General features: G+C 38.5%; 1 protein-coding gene across 6 annotated transcripts in view; it reads left to right on the top strand.

The window, feature by feature from the left end:
* Rasal2 (RAS protein activator like 2) overlaps positions 1-17,737 on the top strand; it is a 302,622-nt gene that overhangs the window by 277,430 nt on the left and 7,455 nt on the right. For 4 of the 6 annotated variants that reach the window (XM_057770587.1, XM_057770589.1, XM_057770591.1 and 1 more), the window contains 5 exons: positions 871-1,732; positions 10,712-10,846; positions 12,599-12,801; positions 14,213-14,300; positions 17,269-17,299. In XM_057770587.1, coding sequence (XP_057626570.1) covers positions 871-1,732; positions 10,712-10,846; positions 12,599-12,801; positions 14,213-14,300; positions 17,269-17,299 — 1,319 coding nt within the window. The remainder of the gene's footprint in view (positions 1-870; positions 1,733-10,711; positions 10,847-12,598; positions 12,802-14,212; positions 14,301-17,268; positions 17,300-17,737) is intronic. The other 2 variants (XM_057770588.1, XM_057770590.1) reach the window with 1 other exon arrangement.

Below are 17,737 nucleotides of genomic sequence, written 5' to 3' on the forward strand. Positions count from 1 at the left end.
AGAAACCTACTTACCTTATTTTTTTAAGTTTGCAACTTATAAGCTATGAGCAACTAAAAAAAATCATCTGAGATAAATCCAGTTGTTTGTCACAATGCACAACAGCCAGTACTACTTATTTTCCAGGATGATACTATAGCATTTTATAATATAAATATATTAATAATATAAATATATGTCATGTTTCATGGAAGATGAAGGGCTATAAAATTGATGTTTTCGTGTAATCTACTACTCCCTAGACCAGTGGTTCTCAACTTTCCTAATGCTGCAACCCTTTAATTCAGTTCCTCATGTTGTGGTGACCCCCAATTGTAAGATAATTTTCTTGCTACTTTATAACTAATTTTGATACTGTTATGAGTTGGAATGTAATTACCTAATATGCAGGAGATCTGATAAGCAACCTCCAACGTGTTTAAGACCTACAAGTTAAGAACCACTGCCCTAGACCCTCAGTTAAAACCACTTTAGAGTTGTCTATGCCTGCTGAATAGGTGTACAAAATGTTGAGCCCTCAACTTTGTGCTCTGAATTGGAATGATTTATGCCTTTAGCAAGGAACAGATATTCTCTGAAGGTTACAACAGAACTAAGTATGAATTAGGATATTTGAGAGAGTGTTCTAACTCATTAAAAACTGAAGACAGTGGTGGGAGGAATATTGTTTCAACCTTTGGGAGAAAACTAGTAATGCTAGATTTTATTCTAAAGATTGTAGTGATGAATGATGAAATCTAGTTTCTAAAGAAATGTAACTTCCCTATTGGGCCTGTGAAACTTCAAAAGAGTCTTATGCCCAAACTGAAGAACTATTAATTATGTTGAATTTGCCTCAAGAGTAATTAAGGGGCCATTCCTTTTCCACAGTGATTTGCATAAACTAAAATCTCCAAGCCAGGAGAACACAGACAGCTATTTCAGAGGGAAAACATTATTGTTGGTTCAGCAAGCCTCCTCCCAGAGCATGACTTACTCTGAAAAGGATGAAAAGGAAAGCAGCCTTCCTAATGGCCGGAGCATCTCCCTCATGGACCTCCAGGACACTCATGCTGCTCAGGCAGAGCATGCGTCTGTCATGCTTGATGTGCCTCTGCGCCTCGCAGGAAGCCAGCTTTCTATAACCCACGTGGCCAGCATCAAACAACTTCGGGAAGCCCAGAGCACTCCCCAGAGTGCACCTCAAGTGAGAAGACCCCTGCACCCAGCCCTGAACCAGCCAGGAAGTCTCCAGCCCTTGTCATTCCAGAACCCTGTCTATCACCTCAACAACCCAGTTCCAGCAATGCCAAAGGCCTCTGTAGATTCTAGTTTGGAGAACCTAAGCACTGCCAGTTCTAGAAGCCAAAGCAATAGTGAAGACTTCAAACTCAGTGGACCCAGCAATAGCAGCATGGAAGATTTCACCAAAAGAAGTTCGCACAGTGAAGACTTCTCCAGGCGGCACACTGTACCAGACAGACACATACCTCTTGCTCTGCCTCGACAAAATAGTACTGGGCAGTCCCAAATCCGAAAAATGGACCAGGCTGGGTTAGGTGCCCGAGCCAAAGCTCCTCCATCCCTTCCACACAGTGCTTCCTTACGTAGCACAGGGAGCATGTCAGTGGCATCTGCAGCCCTAGTGGCTGAACCTGTGCAGAATGGAAGCCGATCCAGGCAGCAGTCCTCCTCCTCCAGAGAGAGCCCTGTTCCCAAAGTGAGAGCAATCCAGAGACAACAGACACAGCAGGTAGAGTATGCTACATGGCTTTGGCTTCTGCTTGGATGGACAACTGGGTTGTTTCTTTATATATATGTGTCCAGAAATCAAATTGAAAACAAGGTTTCCACATAAGAATGTTTCTATAACTTTTAAACAGAAGAAAGAAATGGAAAGATTTGGAAGGTTCTGACTAGGTAAAAGCAGAAGAGGACTTGACTTGTTACCCTTAGGAGACTAACAAACACCCAAGAGGCATTTCTTTTCCATGAGGAACAGAGCTGCTTCTTCAGGGTGTGCTTAGAGCAGTACTGTGGCATTGGGCAAATAATTACACAGTTATATAGGAGATCTCCAGTCAAATCAACTGTATTTAGGGAATATGGAAATTGAACCTTCTTAATTTTTCCTTAAAATTCCAGAATAAAGTTTTGCTTTCTGAGCTACAATTTAATATAAATGCATTTCATTTCATCCCCCAACTCCCTGTGGAAATACCAAGTCCCGTGTGCCTTTTCCTGGAATTGGCTCAAAAGATAAACAACTGAACACCTAGAGAGACAAGGGAAAGAGGAAAAAATACAGAAATACAGATGGTTGATAAGTACTTGAAATATTTGCACATCTCTTATATTACTACATACATGGGCAAGTCCAGCTGATATCACACCAGTCCTGATACATTTTGAAATTTTATTTTCCCAGAGTGCGGATGTATGATATTTTGAATATAAATGACATTTTGAATCATTTATCATATTTTGCCCTTAGATATAATCTAATAACTTTAGAGGTCTCTCTTCCACTGCCCCCCTATGTTTGTTTCATCTGAAAGAGTTTATTTCCTAAAAAAAAAAAAAATTGTAATTTGTATTTGTGTAATTTTTTAATATATATTTATTTTATTATTTATTTACTTAGTTTTGGAGACAGGTCTCACTAAGTAACCCTGAATGACCTTGAACTCACAGAAATCAACCTGCCTTTGCTTCCTGAGCACTGAGATTATAGCTTTGCACCACTATACCTGGCTTGGATATTTTTATTCCTTGAGAACTTGCATATAATTTATTTTGATCAAATCCATCCTCCAGCTTCTCCCTACCCTAAACACCACTTTTCTATCCCAGTTCCATGTGTTCACTCTCTCAAAAACAAAACATTTGAGTCCTCTTAGGTATAGGACTACATATTGGAGCGTGGATAGTTTTTCAAGAGCCCCATCCCTAAGGACAACTTACTTTCCCTTCCCCAGAAACAGTCAGGTGCCAGTGGCATCTCAGCTAGTTGTAGAACTTAATGATCCCTTTCTGGCTATGCTGGGATTTGGGCTGGCTTAATCATGTACCTATAGTGACAGCTGCTATGAGTTAATGTATGTGGTGGTTCTGTCATGTCCAGCAAATAATGTTTCACAAAATCAGCTACATCTTTTTGTTATATTCTTTCTGCCCCCTCTTCACTGATGATCCCTGAGCCTTGAAGCGGGAAGATGTGTGTATTGATGTCCCATTTAGAGCTGAGCACTTCAGAGTCTTTATTCTCTACATACTGGCCAGTTGTGGTTCTGTATTAATCACCATCTACTACAGAAAGAAGCTTCTCTCGTTAGGGTTGGTATAAAGATAAGAAATTAAGGGTGTCAGTTTCATACTGTGTTTATTTTGCAGGATAATATTAAGTTGTTCCCTAAGACCTATTGCCTAACCAGTGATGGGATTTGGGCCCAGTTAATACTTCCAGGCATGAGTTCGGTCTATGTAACAGGCTTTAAATCCTAAGACTTTAGTTGCTCTTTAGACATATCTTCTTTTTAATAATGTTCATTAGTAGCCGGGCGGTGGTGGCGCACGCCTTTAATCACAGCACTCGGGAGGCAGAGGCAGGCGGATCTCTGTGAGTTCGAGACCAGCCTGGTCTACAAGAGCTAGTTCCAGGACATGCTCCAAAACCACAGAGAAACCCTGTCTCGAAAAAGAAAAAATAATAATAATAATAATAATAATGTTCATTAGTATTCTGCCTGCATATATACCAGTGTGAGGATGTCAGGTCCCCTAGAACTGGAGCTACAGACAGTTGTGAGCTGTGATGTGATGCTGGGAATTGAACCAGGGTCCTCTGGAAGAATAGTCAGTGCTCTTAACCACTGAGCCATCTCTCTAGCCCTGCTCTTTAGACATGTCTTGCCAAACCAGTTGTTATTGTAGATCATAGGGTTCACGGCTGGGAAGACTGTTGATTACTACCCGCCCCCCAGTAGCATGCATAGAGCCTTCCAGGACTATGAGAACTAGTCAGTGGGGATGAAGCTTCCAGGTCAGTAGCAGCTCAACTGTCCCAAGACTCAACTGTCTTCAGCAATAAGGTCATCTTTCAAGGTCTTGAGGGAAACCGAGAGCAAAGGCTATAGCCTCTAATGTTTCCCTGGGGGTCTATGGGGTCCTGCTGACCAACATTTCAAAACAAGGTAACCTGACTTAGCACTTACCCTTTTATTTGATTGCTTATGGTGCCTGGTGCCTGGTGCCTGAGTGAGGCATACTCTTCTCTCCCCATGTACTGCCCTTAATGAGTAATTTTTTTTTTTGTGTGTGTGTGTGTGTGTGTGTGTGTGTGTGTGTGTGTGTGTGTGTGTGAGCATCTTCAGTAGTAGGTTTCCATGAGGCATTTTCAGAGGTCTTTAGTGATAGTTATCCATACCACCTCCTCTGTGCTCCTTCCCACTCTCAACCACCATTTAACCTTTCCTGTCCCATTATTTCTTTTTCCTCCATCATACTACCTAAAGTCTATCCCTTTCACCTGAAATTCCCCCATATGGCCCCTTAACTAGTTTTGGAACTTCTGTGTATACTATGTATATATTTTCATTAATTCTTTGAGAATTTAATACATGCAAACATGTTTTTTGATGATATTCTTCTCCCACTCCCATCTCCTCACCCTCTACCTTCCAACATTACCTATATACTCGTGGGTGTGGGCCATCCTCTAGAGTGGAGCATGCCTACAGGGGGACACATTCCTTTAAACAAAAAACAAAAAACAAAAACAAAAAAAAAAAAAACCTTTAACCTTCCTTCCAGAAGCTATCAGCTGTTAGTAGCTCTCCAGCTTTAGGTGAGGACTGATGAGCCCCTGTCCTCTCTTGTGGGTTTTTTTTAACATATTTATCTGTATAAATTCTAAAGAGTTGATGATTAAAAGAATTCTATGACATACTTTTAGGGAACAGAATAACTCAGGAAGACTATAACAAAAGTTGGATATTTGCAGAATCCTTAGATACAGAAGTTGAGAATGAGCTTAAGCTTATTCTGAAAGCCAACTTTCAAGGAAAAGTGTCTCAGGTGATTATTCTTTCCGGAGGAACAAAGCTCCTCAAGGTTGAGTTCTTCCTTTTAGTGTATTCTGTTTCACAAGGTTGTACTGATCCATTTGATCTAATAGGATCATCTAAGGACAAATCATGTATACTCCATGTATTTATAGCTCAAGCTGGCCAGAAGCTATAGTCATCCTACTTATTCCTAAGGTTTCTCAGGCTGGGACCACCACAGCTGGCCTACATGTCTTTTATATATGTTTATACAGAAATGTTCATGATTCTTGCTGGAAGACCTTCATTTGTGTAAGCCTTCTTGTAATTTAATTTCATCACATGTTTCTGTGCTACCTTCCAGTTGATGGTAACTACTTTCAGAGAATTAAAGTATTTATTAGAAGAATGAAGAGCTAAGTAATTTTAGAGATGAAATGCAACATTCCCTCTAGCTTAGGGCAGCTAGAGGGCAGTGAGGATGAGGTAGCAGTAGAAAAGTTCTCATTGATAAGGACATTGATTCAGTTCGGTCCTGAAAAGAAAAGAAAAATCAAAATTCTCTTCTTTGAGCAGGCAGTACTGTTGCTGTTACCTACCCAACTTCTCCACACATTGTACTAAATAAACTTTTCTTTCAAAAACATGCTTTAATTTTCCTCCTGTTACTTCTGACTTCCCATTTTGCTTTCCTCCATCATATAATCCTATCACAAAGTACTTGTGCTTATAATTTTTACGCATTTGCCTAAGACAGTATTTTTTCTGTAGAAAATAGACCTATCACACAAGCGCAGAGCATGCATCCACAAGTGAATAGAAGACTCTCTAGATAAGTAGGCGGCAGTAGATGTGTATCATCTCCAAAAACAAATTTATCTTAAAGTTTTCTGTTACAACCATTGATGAATTAGGGAATAGCTGTACTACCATGAACTGGGGCACAGCAACAGGGAGAGGTCTTGGCACAGATTTAAAATATTCATCTTCATTTCGACCCTGCTAATAGCAGCCACTATCACAGAAGTCGAAACCTAGTGTTTTGATTGTCCAAGTTTGTGAATTTTCTGCTGTGACTTTTCTGTCCAGTAAGTAAATGGTTTATTCTTTGGAATGTGTTGTGACTCTTTATTATCGTTCCATGTCTTATGATTTTCATTTCACGAGTCCTCTCTGTAGTCAGCACATTTTTAAGGCAAATTCCTGTACGTATTTTAATTGCAAATTGTGTTGAGAATTTTTTTTTCTTTCTCCCAACCTAGAGAATTTCTTTGTGGGGATTGTTCTGTATAATTATCAGTGGCTGTGTCCCATGCAAATTCCATTTGTATCTTAGCACAAAAGAGAGCCTTTGTCAGCAGAGTGGCTGACTTCAATCTTCTCAAATAGTGAGTAGGAAGGAAAGAAAATCCTAACAAAACACTTTACTAAGAAATAATTCTTTCTCAAGAAATTTGGAATATTTTGACCTGCTGAGCCTCTTTCTAGATTTCTTTTTTTCTCATTTCTTCTCTTACTTATTTTTTACATATCATGTATCTCGTACAAATAATAGACTATTTATTTTAAATATTTGAGTGTTCAGACTTGGCATATCAGAAGTCTGAACTTGAGAGCCCTTTTGAATAGGCAGGTAACACACCCTTCGGTGCCGTGCTGCAGTTCCACATCCAGATCTACTGAAGCCGCTTCTAACCAAACTCTTTAAGAACCATGAGAGTTTAGTTACTTTGGTGTTGATACCAAACTGTTTTTTCATTTAGGAGAACTTATTTCAGACTATGAAGAAACTGAAACCAAGTGCTGTTTATATCTAGTAAAGACCCACAAGGTGCAGAGGAGCTGGCCTGTTGGCAGCTGTGTCTCAGCAGAGCCAGGCTATGACAAACTGTAGTGTCAGCAGAGCTGTTGTATCAGGCCTCTCTGTCCTCGAGCACTATTTTCCCAGGGGAATCCTATATAGCATCAACTCAAAGGAGATTGTAGAATAGCCTCCTTTTTCTGTCCTTTCCGGATTCATTTTAATTCAGGATCTCTTGAAAGTCAAGCAACTATAAATGTTCTTCCTAAGGCTACAGCTAAGCAGGATGAAATTGAACCACTTACCAGCCATTCTCTTCCATTCCTTTGACTATGAGATAAGAAACTTTGTTATATATCCAGCTTATAAAAAGGAGATGGGATAATTGTTAATGAAAAACCTTTGATGTCCTTCCAAAGGACTACAGGAAGAACAGTGTCCTTCTTTTAACAGCGCAGTGGATTCTGAAGAAAACTCAGTGCTAATATATAAAATTTTACTGAACATTTCTCATACATTGAATAAGTCACTGTAGTTCAAAAGAATTGTATGATGTAGTGCTGTTTATTTGGTGGCGATGTAATTGGAGATATCAGCACATGTGAGACCAAAAGAAAAAAAATAACAAGACTGGAAAAATAACTCAGTGGTTAAGAGTACTTACTGCTCTTGCAGAGGTCCTGGGTTGAATTCCCAGCACCTGTGTGGCAGCTCACAAACCTGTAACTCCAGCTCCAAATTAGTATTTTTTTTTTAAAGAAAAACTATAAAAGACAGTTTATAGACTTTCTGTAGTGCACATATTCTAATACTTTTGAACCAAAATTACCTCTGTTTTCTTCCACTCTAATACAGTAGCTACTTTTGACTTCCATATTATTTTCTACTCATGATTTTCTAAAGGATGTGATATAAACAGAAAGAATAAAGCTGATCTGACCCATCTTGTCAATTTTACTTATCATAATTACTATTTTTGACACTTTACCCAGAGTAAAATTCAACCAATAAAATAGGAAGAAAGTTGAGATGTCCAGTTTCCATTGCCCAATCTCTCACAATTCACTGGGTATTGTGTTAGTCCTCCTAAAAATACGATAGCTACCACCATCGTTAGTGGTGTAAACCAACCCTTGCTTTAAAATCTCACAGGGCATCTCAAGCCTAGACCACCTACGTTTTTCTGTCTTGTTTTTAATAAGCTTTTCAAGGTGAGATCTGTATGTTCTTAGGCACACTATTCATTTAGAACTAAGGAGAGTTATAGATAATAAAGTTAGACATAATAAAAGACAGGAAAAGAAAGTTTATTCAGTATCTTATTAACCATTGAGAGCAGGAAGCTATTGGGTAATTCCCTTAATTAATAAATTCTTAATAAGGTTATTAGTAGCTTACAAAGTAGCTACTTTATCTCAAACTGCTGTGAAATAGAAAATCCTAGTCCAGCGGCTTCAATGTGCCCTAATTGTGCTAAAGTAATATAATTGCAAAACTAAAAAGCCATTTGTCTCCTTCAAACATTGATATCGATCAGTTCTTTTATGATTCAGTGCTACCCTTTTTGTTTTGTATCAGAAAATTAAACCCATTATTTCTGTTTCTCTTAATCAGTACAGAAACAGTTCATTGCCCTGTGCTCTTCACATTCAGCATGCAGAGAACTACACATGTATTTGTGTATAACGTATTTGCAGTTTACCAAATGTTTTCACTCTCTGTCTCTTTTTCTTACAACTTTTAGTTTTTTGAGTCAGGGCCTTTCTCTATGTAGTCTTAGCTGTCCTGGAACTCACTATGTAGACCACGCAGACCTCGAATACACAGAAACTCCAGTGCTGGAATTAGAGGCATGTACCACCATGCTCAAATATTGTAACTTTTGATATGAAAAGTTCTTTCCTTTTGTAGATGATACTGCATCCACTAGGCCAGAGTTCCCAAAGTATTTTGTTCAAAAATGATTTATGTATATATAGGTATTTACTTAGTTATGTAGATGATACATGTTTGAACAATATAGCCTTTGATTTTGAATATATAAGAGCATACTGCTATAGCATCAAACTCATGGCTCTACTGATACTGCTTAGTATAGTGGCTTAGGTTACTATAAAAGGTTATTTTTAAAAGCGGTAAATGTTTATAGTAAGTTAGATATAGCAAAAAGTGGCTCATAAATAAATGGAGTATAATAAGCATTTATATAACTGTAGTAGAAGTTGAAGTAGAATTTTAAGTACAAAGTTACTGAAATTTAAGACTAAAGCATACAAATGCTAAATCATGACTTTAGAGAGGGAATTTCTACACAGTCATCACAATTGTGTGTGTGTAAACTTCATCCTTCCTCAAGCATAAAGCCATCTTTACTGAGCAGAGTTCTCCTTCAAACCTTTAAGACAGCCTATATTAGCCCTTGTGTTTTTATAAAGTGTCTGAAGACAGGCTTTTCATCTTTCCTTCTAACCTTCACAGGCATCAAAATCCCCTTTTATTCAGAGTTTAACTGAGTTCTAGTCTAGAATGTTATAAAGTTTCTTAAAGTATAGCTTGGCTGCTGGGCGGTGGTGGCGCACACCTTTAATCCAGCACTCAGGAGGCAGAAGCAGTTGGATCTTTGTGAGTTTGAGGCCAGCCTGGTCTACAGAGCGAGTTCCAGAACAGACTCCAAAGCTACACAGAAGAAACCCTGTCTTGAAAGACAAAAATAAAATAAAATGTATAACTTGGCATGGGAGAGAAAATTCTCTTCAATTATGAAAATTAGAGTTGTTCCTCAAAAAAAAAAACATTTTAATTGTGAAAAGCTAGCATAAACACACAGATTTTTCTTACTATTGCACATGACCCACTTCCTCTTCATCTTCCCTCACTCTCATACACACATATAACATATACACATCTTCTTCCTGTCTCTGGCAGCCTAGAAAACTAACACTCTTAAGTTACCAAAGAACTTTCACGTACAGTTTTACCAATCCGCAGAATTCCTGTGAGATGATCAGGTCGATAATGGGAACAGTGACGATGATGGCATCTTCATTCAATAGATGAGGAAAATAGAATTTAAGAGATTAAATGTTTTAGTTACTAAGTGGCAGAGTTGCTGCTCAAGACTCGAATTTTTAACACTCTGCATATTTATATTGAGAAAGATAAGAAAGGTCATTTATCTTGCTATCCTGACTAAATAGAAACATGCTTTAGAGACTTAGACCATCTGGAATTCATAGTTTGATCTTATGTTCTTAACAAACTTTGTAGTGCTGAAGACATAGTTTAGTGTAGAGCACTTGCCTAGAGCACATAAAAGCCTGAGTTCCGTATCTAACACAGCTAAGTAAACAAACAGAAAAGGCCCAGGGAGTTTCTTGCCTACAGACTCTTAAACAGTCCTAACACACCAGGAAGTCAGCTTCTAGAAAAGTAATAAATATCATCACTTCCCTTTCTCTAAATGATGAATATAAAAGCTCAGTATTGGCGTTCTGATATGTACATCTGTGAGCTTGCTTAGCAACAGCCAGTTCTTCAGTCCATGGTTTCCCTGGTTCAACAGACATCCCATCATCTGAGCGTTCAGCTTGTCCTTTCTTTTGTTCTGTCATCTTAGCTTCAATGGGTTAACTTCATAGCTGACAGCATTTGTTTTGCTGAGAAAGTTAGCAATGTTTAGGCTTTCTTTATAAGACAAAAAAGAATGGTTGTTGGAAGTTATGTGTATGAATTCAGAATGGTTTGTCCTAATACAGATGCATATTCTCTTTCCCTACTCCCTGGCCCTAGCATTAATAGACTCTTACCTAGAACTGACAACACTTAAATTGTCTTCCTGAAGCATAACTAGTGTTTGGAAATGATAATAAAAAAATCTCTGCTATAGGTTCAGTCACCTGTGGATTCTGCCACAATGTCTCCAGTAGAAAGGACAGCAGCCTGGGTTCTGAACAATGGACAGTATGAAGAAGATGTGGAAGAAACAGAACAAAATCAAGATGAAGCCAAGCATGCTGAGAAGGTAGAACCTAATTTGTCTTTGTTGGCTTAATGGCCTCACAACTGATAGATGATTAAAAACGAAGATGAGAAAACAAAACTTGGCCTGGAGCTCACTACATAACCCAGGCCTTTGTCTCTGTTTCTTGTATTAACCGTCACGTGTGTATCATAAGTCAGTAGTGTCTGTGATGCCGAGGAGGAGTGACATAATATTTAATGTAGGCTGCTTTAATTTAGAAAGAACTCTGATACATGTTTCTAACCATTTTAGTTTAATGTTTGTTATTTCTATAAACTTTCATCTTCAAGTTCACAATTTACTTTAGTACCAGACGATCTAAATCTTGGGAACAGTAAACTTATATTTTAGTTGTTCTTTTGGTATTTTGGGTTTGTTTTGTTTTGTTTTGTTTGCAAAGACTGCCTAGCTATACAGATAATTATTTAAGAGATATATGTTATTTGAGGGGTTTTATATAATATTTTTGAGGTATATGGGTTTGTTTGTTTTCTGAGACAGGATCTCACACACCCCTATACTGGCTTAAAATTCAGTCTTCTGATCTCCAACTCTCAAGTTAAGGATATTTGTTTGTTTGCTTGATGAGTTATTCATTTATTTATTTACTTATTTTAAGAAAAACCTGGAAAAAATGAAGCAATAATCTTAATGTCACACTTAATTGACAGTTAGACAGGGGTTATTTTGGGGGCTCAGAAAAACATAAAGCTATTCCTAATGATGCAATCCAAGCTTTCAGAGCTGTCCTAAGGCCTTCTGCTTCAGCCTTCTAGATTAACCAACATAATTTAGAGCAGTGAAGTGGATAAGCAGTGAAATGAGATGTTATTATGTAAGCTGTATTTTAGCAAACACCGCACACATTTATCATTACTAGTGAGTACAGGTAAGCCACTCATCAGGAAGCTCATGTTTCTCACTCTGCCTGGAACAGTTTCACTCTCGATTGCACTAGCAACCCTGTCCACAGGAACTCTAGTACATTAAAGGGCCAAGTAGCCAGCTGAATTACAGAATTTATAGAAGGCTAGTGAGCACATAGACAGATTCCAGCACATGCTCCCAGGTCAGACATAGAAAGCCACATCATGAAAATAGGGCAGACAATATTAATTAGTCCTCTAGAGAATGAAGGCCCTTGTCATTGCTTATGACCTGAATACTTGATACTTTTAAAATTAAGGAAAAAGCAGTAATAGCCTTTTCTGTCATTAAGCAACTGACTTAGTTGCTTAACAGAAATGTTGCCTCTTCTCTGAATTGTCTAAAGGGCGAGTCCTAGTGGAGTAAAGGTAGTCTGATGAGCCCAGTGTCAGGAATCCTGCAGTACAGGTGATGACATGGAGTCTTGTAGACAGCTAGCTTTTGCCTTAAGTCGTTTGTCAGGCTTCTATTTAATCGTTTATTTAACTATTTAATTATTTAATCATTTTCTTTTCCTTCTCCCTTCTATTCAATATCATTACGGATTGGATTTGGCATGCCACAATTGGTATATTAATGTGAAGAAAAGTGTATAAATCTGTAGAATTTGTAATGTCAAGTTAAGGTTCATAATTTAGTTTTAGACCCACAGTGGTACTTATGTAGTATTTATACCAGCCAATACTTTTAAATAACCTGGGCAGCAGCAAGGACATGCAGATCAGACAGCATCTACCATGTCACCTGGAGTTCTGTGTAGAAAGTGCAGCAGTAACTTCAAAGCCAATATTATTCCTGTCATCCATGCCTCTTCCCCTTTGCCAGTATGAACAAGAAATTAGTAAATTGAAGGAGCGCCTGCGAGTGTCCAGCCGGCGACTGGAGGAGTATGAACGCCGGCTGCTGGTGCAGGAGCAGCAGATGCAGAAGCTGCTGCTGGAGTACAAGGCCCGGCTGGAGGACAGTGAGGAGCGGCTGCGCAGACAGCAGGAGGAGAAGGACAGCCAGATGAAGAGCATCATCAGCAGGTTAGAAGACCAATTGGTAGCTGATTGGCTCTAGTTAAGTACAGCAAGGTGGGGAGAAATGTCCAAATACTTTCAAAAAAATACCCCAACCCCCAAAGCCATTTTCATCCATGTGTATCTATTCTGTGTTACTTGATATAAATGTAATGAATCTGACTCTCAGATATTAAACCAAGTGAGATCTGGTGTACTTACCATGAAGATAAGGTAGGCTTTTTCTTTAGCCATAACAATATTAGGGGGGAAAGGAGGTAATTTATTATGAAATTTTAGATGAAAGTTGAGTTTTTTAAATCTTTAAAATTTAACTCAAATTTTCCCAGACAAGTCTAAAAACAAAGTCTCACTGAATGTCTTTAGGGCCAGAGGACCAAAAAAGTGCCATGGATGCCGACAAAGGAGAGTGAGAAGAGATCCATTTGGCTGTGTTTGCAGAGCACTCACTGTGGACCAAGCACTTTATAAATAATACTTTGTTTTATTTCCATCTTGGCCTCTGGAACAGATACTGTTATTGCTTATTGACTGATAGAGAAACAGGCAACAGTTGCTTGTTCATAGTAACATAGTGGAGACCTAGGATCTGAGTCAGGTATCAAACCTTAGACTTCAGACTCATAACCACTAGCTTCAGTACATGCTGTAGATAAAATTAGAGAAGAACAGCTGGGGGCAAGAGGAGAGGTGAGAAGAACTGTGGTTGGAATGTAAATTAAATTAAAAGTAAATAAATAATATTTTAAAAAGAGAGGGAGAACAGAAAAAGGGTCGCTGTTATAGTGGCCTGAAAATAACTGACCTCATATTGAGAGCCACAGGAGTAGAACTGAGGAGTCATGCAAAAGTGGGTTGAAATGTGAGGAATAAATGAGAAGCACGATCTACTAGAACATTCTGTAGAAAACATAGCTGTGCAAGGGAAGAGGATAGAATGGTAGCTACAGTGTAATGAGAGTAAGAGGAGATGGTTTGCTGCCAAGCATAGTAGTGCTTGCCCATAATAATCCCAACATTTAGGAGGTAGAAGTAGGAGTACCAAGAGTTCAAGGCCAGCATCAACTATGCAGCAAGTTTAAAGCTAGTCTGAGCTACATGAGATACTTTTAAAAAGTAGATAGCCTTTTTGTTTTGTTATTGTTCATTTGCTATTTTAAGATGTTTGACAACGGGGTGATCTAGCAGGAAGATGATTATGAGAATACTATTCTCAAGAAAATGAAATGTTAGGGAGCCCAGCCACAGGTGAAAGAATCAATTTAGGATATCTTCTTTCAGGAGAAGAAGAAAAAAAAAAGATTAGTGCAATAAAATAGGTCTTCTGTTGGAAACCACCAGTTTTAAGGTTTTCAATTTCTGTATTACCTAGCTCTGCCTTTGAAAACATTGATCCTTCCTTCCTACCACATTCTAGGCTAATGGCTGTTGAAGAGGAATTAAAAAAGGATCATGCTGAGATGCAAGCAGTTATTGATGCAAAGCAGAAAATAATCGATGCGCAGGTAAGCAGGCCCTGGACTTAGTAGAAAGTACTTGTTTTTAATACTGCAAATAGTAAAGCAGTAGAAAATGAGACACTGAAAGTTTCTTGACATTATCCTTGGAATGATATGAGTTTTCATGTGACTTCAATGATTTTTAATGACATAGCATTAATATTAGCATGCAAAATATTATGTATTTAGTGTAGTTGTTTGACAAATCTTAGCCTAGTGTGTGATGAAGTTGGCTCCCTTCCTTGTAGAAAGGAGGACATCTCTAAGAGGGTAGCTGTAAAAAGTTCACTGCACGTATCTGGCTTGTGACCTCCACTGACCATTGCTTGGCTGTGTTCTTCACGGTCTTGTCAGTCACATCCACTGCCTTCAACACCTAGTCCTAGTAAAGAAATTGTAGGGAAAGATAAGGTTGTAGAAAATAGCTTTCCTTGTTATTCTTTTGGTTCAGAGTTTGGCATTGCTGCTTGGAATGTGCTTGGCTGCTCTTCTTTGTTGATGCTATGCTTAGAGAACCTCTTTAAATATTAAAAAAAAAATCTTGATAAAATTAGAACCTTTGATAGTTCACACCCCATGGGATGGTAGCCTCTACAAGCCCTTTACAAGGACACCAGTGATCAGAACAAAATCCAGGATGTAGGGAATGTTTCCAATTCCTTGTTACTTTATCACTGTAGAATGATTTATATCCTAAATGGAAATAAATTGCAAAAGGCGATTATAGATTTGATAGTGGTCCATCTAACCACACTGAGTATATCACCTCTCTAGGGACAACTAGCCAAGTTTGTATTCCTCATTTTTAAGCTATGAAATAATGAGAGCATTCAACTTCATTCTCTATGTAGAAACCTCTAGTCAGTATATACTAGAGCCTCCAGTATTCTTTTTTTTTAAATATTTATTTATTTATTATGTATACAATATTCTTTCTGTGTGTATGCCTGAAGGCCAGAAGAGGGCACCAGACCTCATTACAGATGGTTGTGAGCCATCATGTGGTTGCTGGGAATTGAACTCAGGACCTTTGGAAGAGCAGGCAATGTTCTTAACCGCTGAGCCATCTCTCCAGCCCCGCCTCCAGTATTCTTAAACGTGTACTTCAACATTTGAGTTTCCTTATGAGGTCAGTGTAAGATGAGGTTTGTTTTCCAGATGGGGAACATAGCCACGAGAAGAATGCTTCGCAGGCTTCATCCTTCTTGGAACTCACTAGACTTAGAAGCTAGTTATGAGTTGTGATGTTTTCTCACCTGCGTAGCTCCCAAAATGTTTTAGACTCAAAGTCTGGCTATTTTGGCCTATTTTGAGCCAGAGAAATGTTATAATTACTTTACTTGCTCTTTTAATTTTTTTAATTCTTTCTAGGTATCCCCAAGGTAAGTGAGGGAAGAATAGTAATAACAAGGCCAAGGCCTTCTTGTTATATTATCCGATTAAAAAAAAAATCACTCCATAAACTTAAAAGAAATAATGTAAATAAAGAAGGGAATTCATCACAAAAACTGATGCTGAAAAGTTCCCTTTGGAGTCTCATCTCAATATAAGTATAAAGCAGAGTGGTAAGCCTTGTTAGTAATCATAGAGAGATCTCAGGGCTGAAATAGAACAGTCAGTCTTAAGCAAATGGAACTTGCCAGCAACACAGTATGGCTCTGTGTATGCTGGCTGACAGGACACCCCTGTCACTAACTTCTAGGGAGTTTCTACTCTACCTGTCCCCAGTTTTGATCTGAGTATAAAGCAAAAGTCATGGTTACTAAAGTGAAGTCCAGGAAGGGAGTTTGATTGACCAGGGGTCAAAAGCTCTCAGCTAATCCTCCAGATGGTATCACTGAGCAGAGGAGGAAGAAATGGTAACCTTGGCTCTCAGTCAGTCAAATGTATAGTCCGGCCAGTGGCAGTTTGGTTTTCAAAACTTGGTTTTCTGGACTATTTTAATGGAACCAATCATATAGGGCACCTTCCATAAACCAGTGCTCCCACTAACCACTCAACCGTGAACACCCCTCTCAACTAATGGGTCAGAACTTACTGGGGTCTGTTAAATGTGATGTTTCCCACTAAAGCATCGGCTTTATTATACAATACATTCCTCTGCAAAATCTAAAGAATACTCAGACAATCCACTGGACCACATTTGAAAACCACTGCACTAGGCACAGCACAAATCATAAATACCAAAGACAGTTGAAAATATAATAATGTCTTAAAAGAGAGCTTCTTCAATCCAAGCTGTTGGCTTACTGGTGCATAGAATCATAAAAGCAAAAGATGTACATACTTAGGTATTCTTTGTAACAAATGACTTTTTATCAGGTTCTTTTCTGTGAGAACGAGTCTTACCTCTTAGGTGATTGTTGGAACAGAGTAGCCCTCTTGGCTTTATTTCTTAAATGAAGACATGTTTGGAAATAATAGTCTCCCTAGGAGGTAACCCATAATTTTATATCTGCAGCATATGACTTAGTGCCAGTAATAGAAGAAATATTTCTAAAATGGAAACAGTTACTTCTTTGTGATAGGATTAAATCTAGCACTTATCAGAACAGTAGCTCTCAGGTACCCCACGAATGGTATTATTCTCTCTCAGCAGCCCCTCTTCCTTGTTGGGGAATTCAGCTTCTTTCTCTCCTTGAATCAGTTCATGCTACAAAGCACAGGCGCACAGACCCAGGGTCACAATGATGACACCAAGGAATCTTTATATATATATATATATATATATATATATATATATATATATATATATATATATAGAGAGAGAGAGAGAGAGAGAGAGAGAGAGAGAGAGAGAGAGAGAGAGGCAGGCAGGCACCTTAGGCACCTTTCACCCCCAGGCATGAGGTCTTGCAACTCCTGATCTCTCCATGTGAATAGATGGAGAACAGAGAGGGGCCACTTCCTATGAAAAACAAAGCAGCTGCCTAGTTACTATTGCAAGTGATATCTCCACTGTGTTAAATTACAGGTCATAAATGGAAATGAGATAATTCAAACAGGCAAGTAATCCCTGTGCGTTCTCTAGCTGAGCAGTTCCCAGCCCTGGCCAGTGCACTGGCCTCCTATACATTCCAGCTCCTGGCACTCCCATGTTGAGTTCTTCCTTTTAGGCGTGTTAGATTGCTTTGTGTTCTAAGCCAGGCAGAATCAAATGTCATAGCAACTTTTGCCAACTGAACTTAACTTTCAAAAGATCCAGTTTCCTGTTTGAGGTTGTTTTTATTTTGGAGGGGGTTGTTTGTTTGCTTTTCCTTTAATTTCTGTTTTATTTGAGAAGTTGGCAGTGGAAGAACTCCAAAGGGAGTTTCTCTGCTTAGAAACTTGCAGGTGTCTGGGAGGAGAGGTTGTTTGATATCAGTTATTATTTACAGGCAATATGTAATTATAGTCCTTTTCAGACTCTTTTTTGACTCTTTAATACTCAATTTGATTTTTTG

The sequence above is a fragment of the Chionomys nivalis genome, chromosome 5, assembly GCF_950005125.1.
Source record: "Chionomys nivalis chromosome 5, mChiNiv1.1, whole genome shotgun sequence".
Taxonomy (NCBI): Eukaryota; Metazoa; Chordata; class Mammalia; order Rodentia; family Cricetidae; genus Chionomys; species Chionomys nivalis.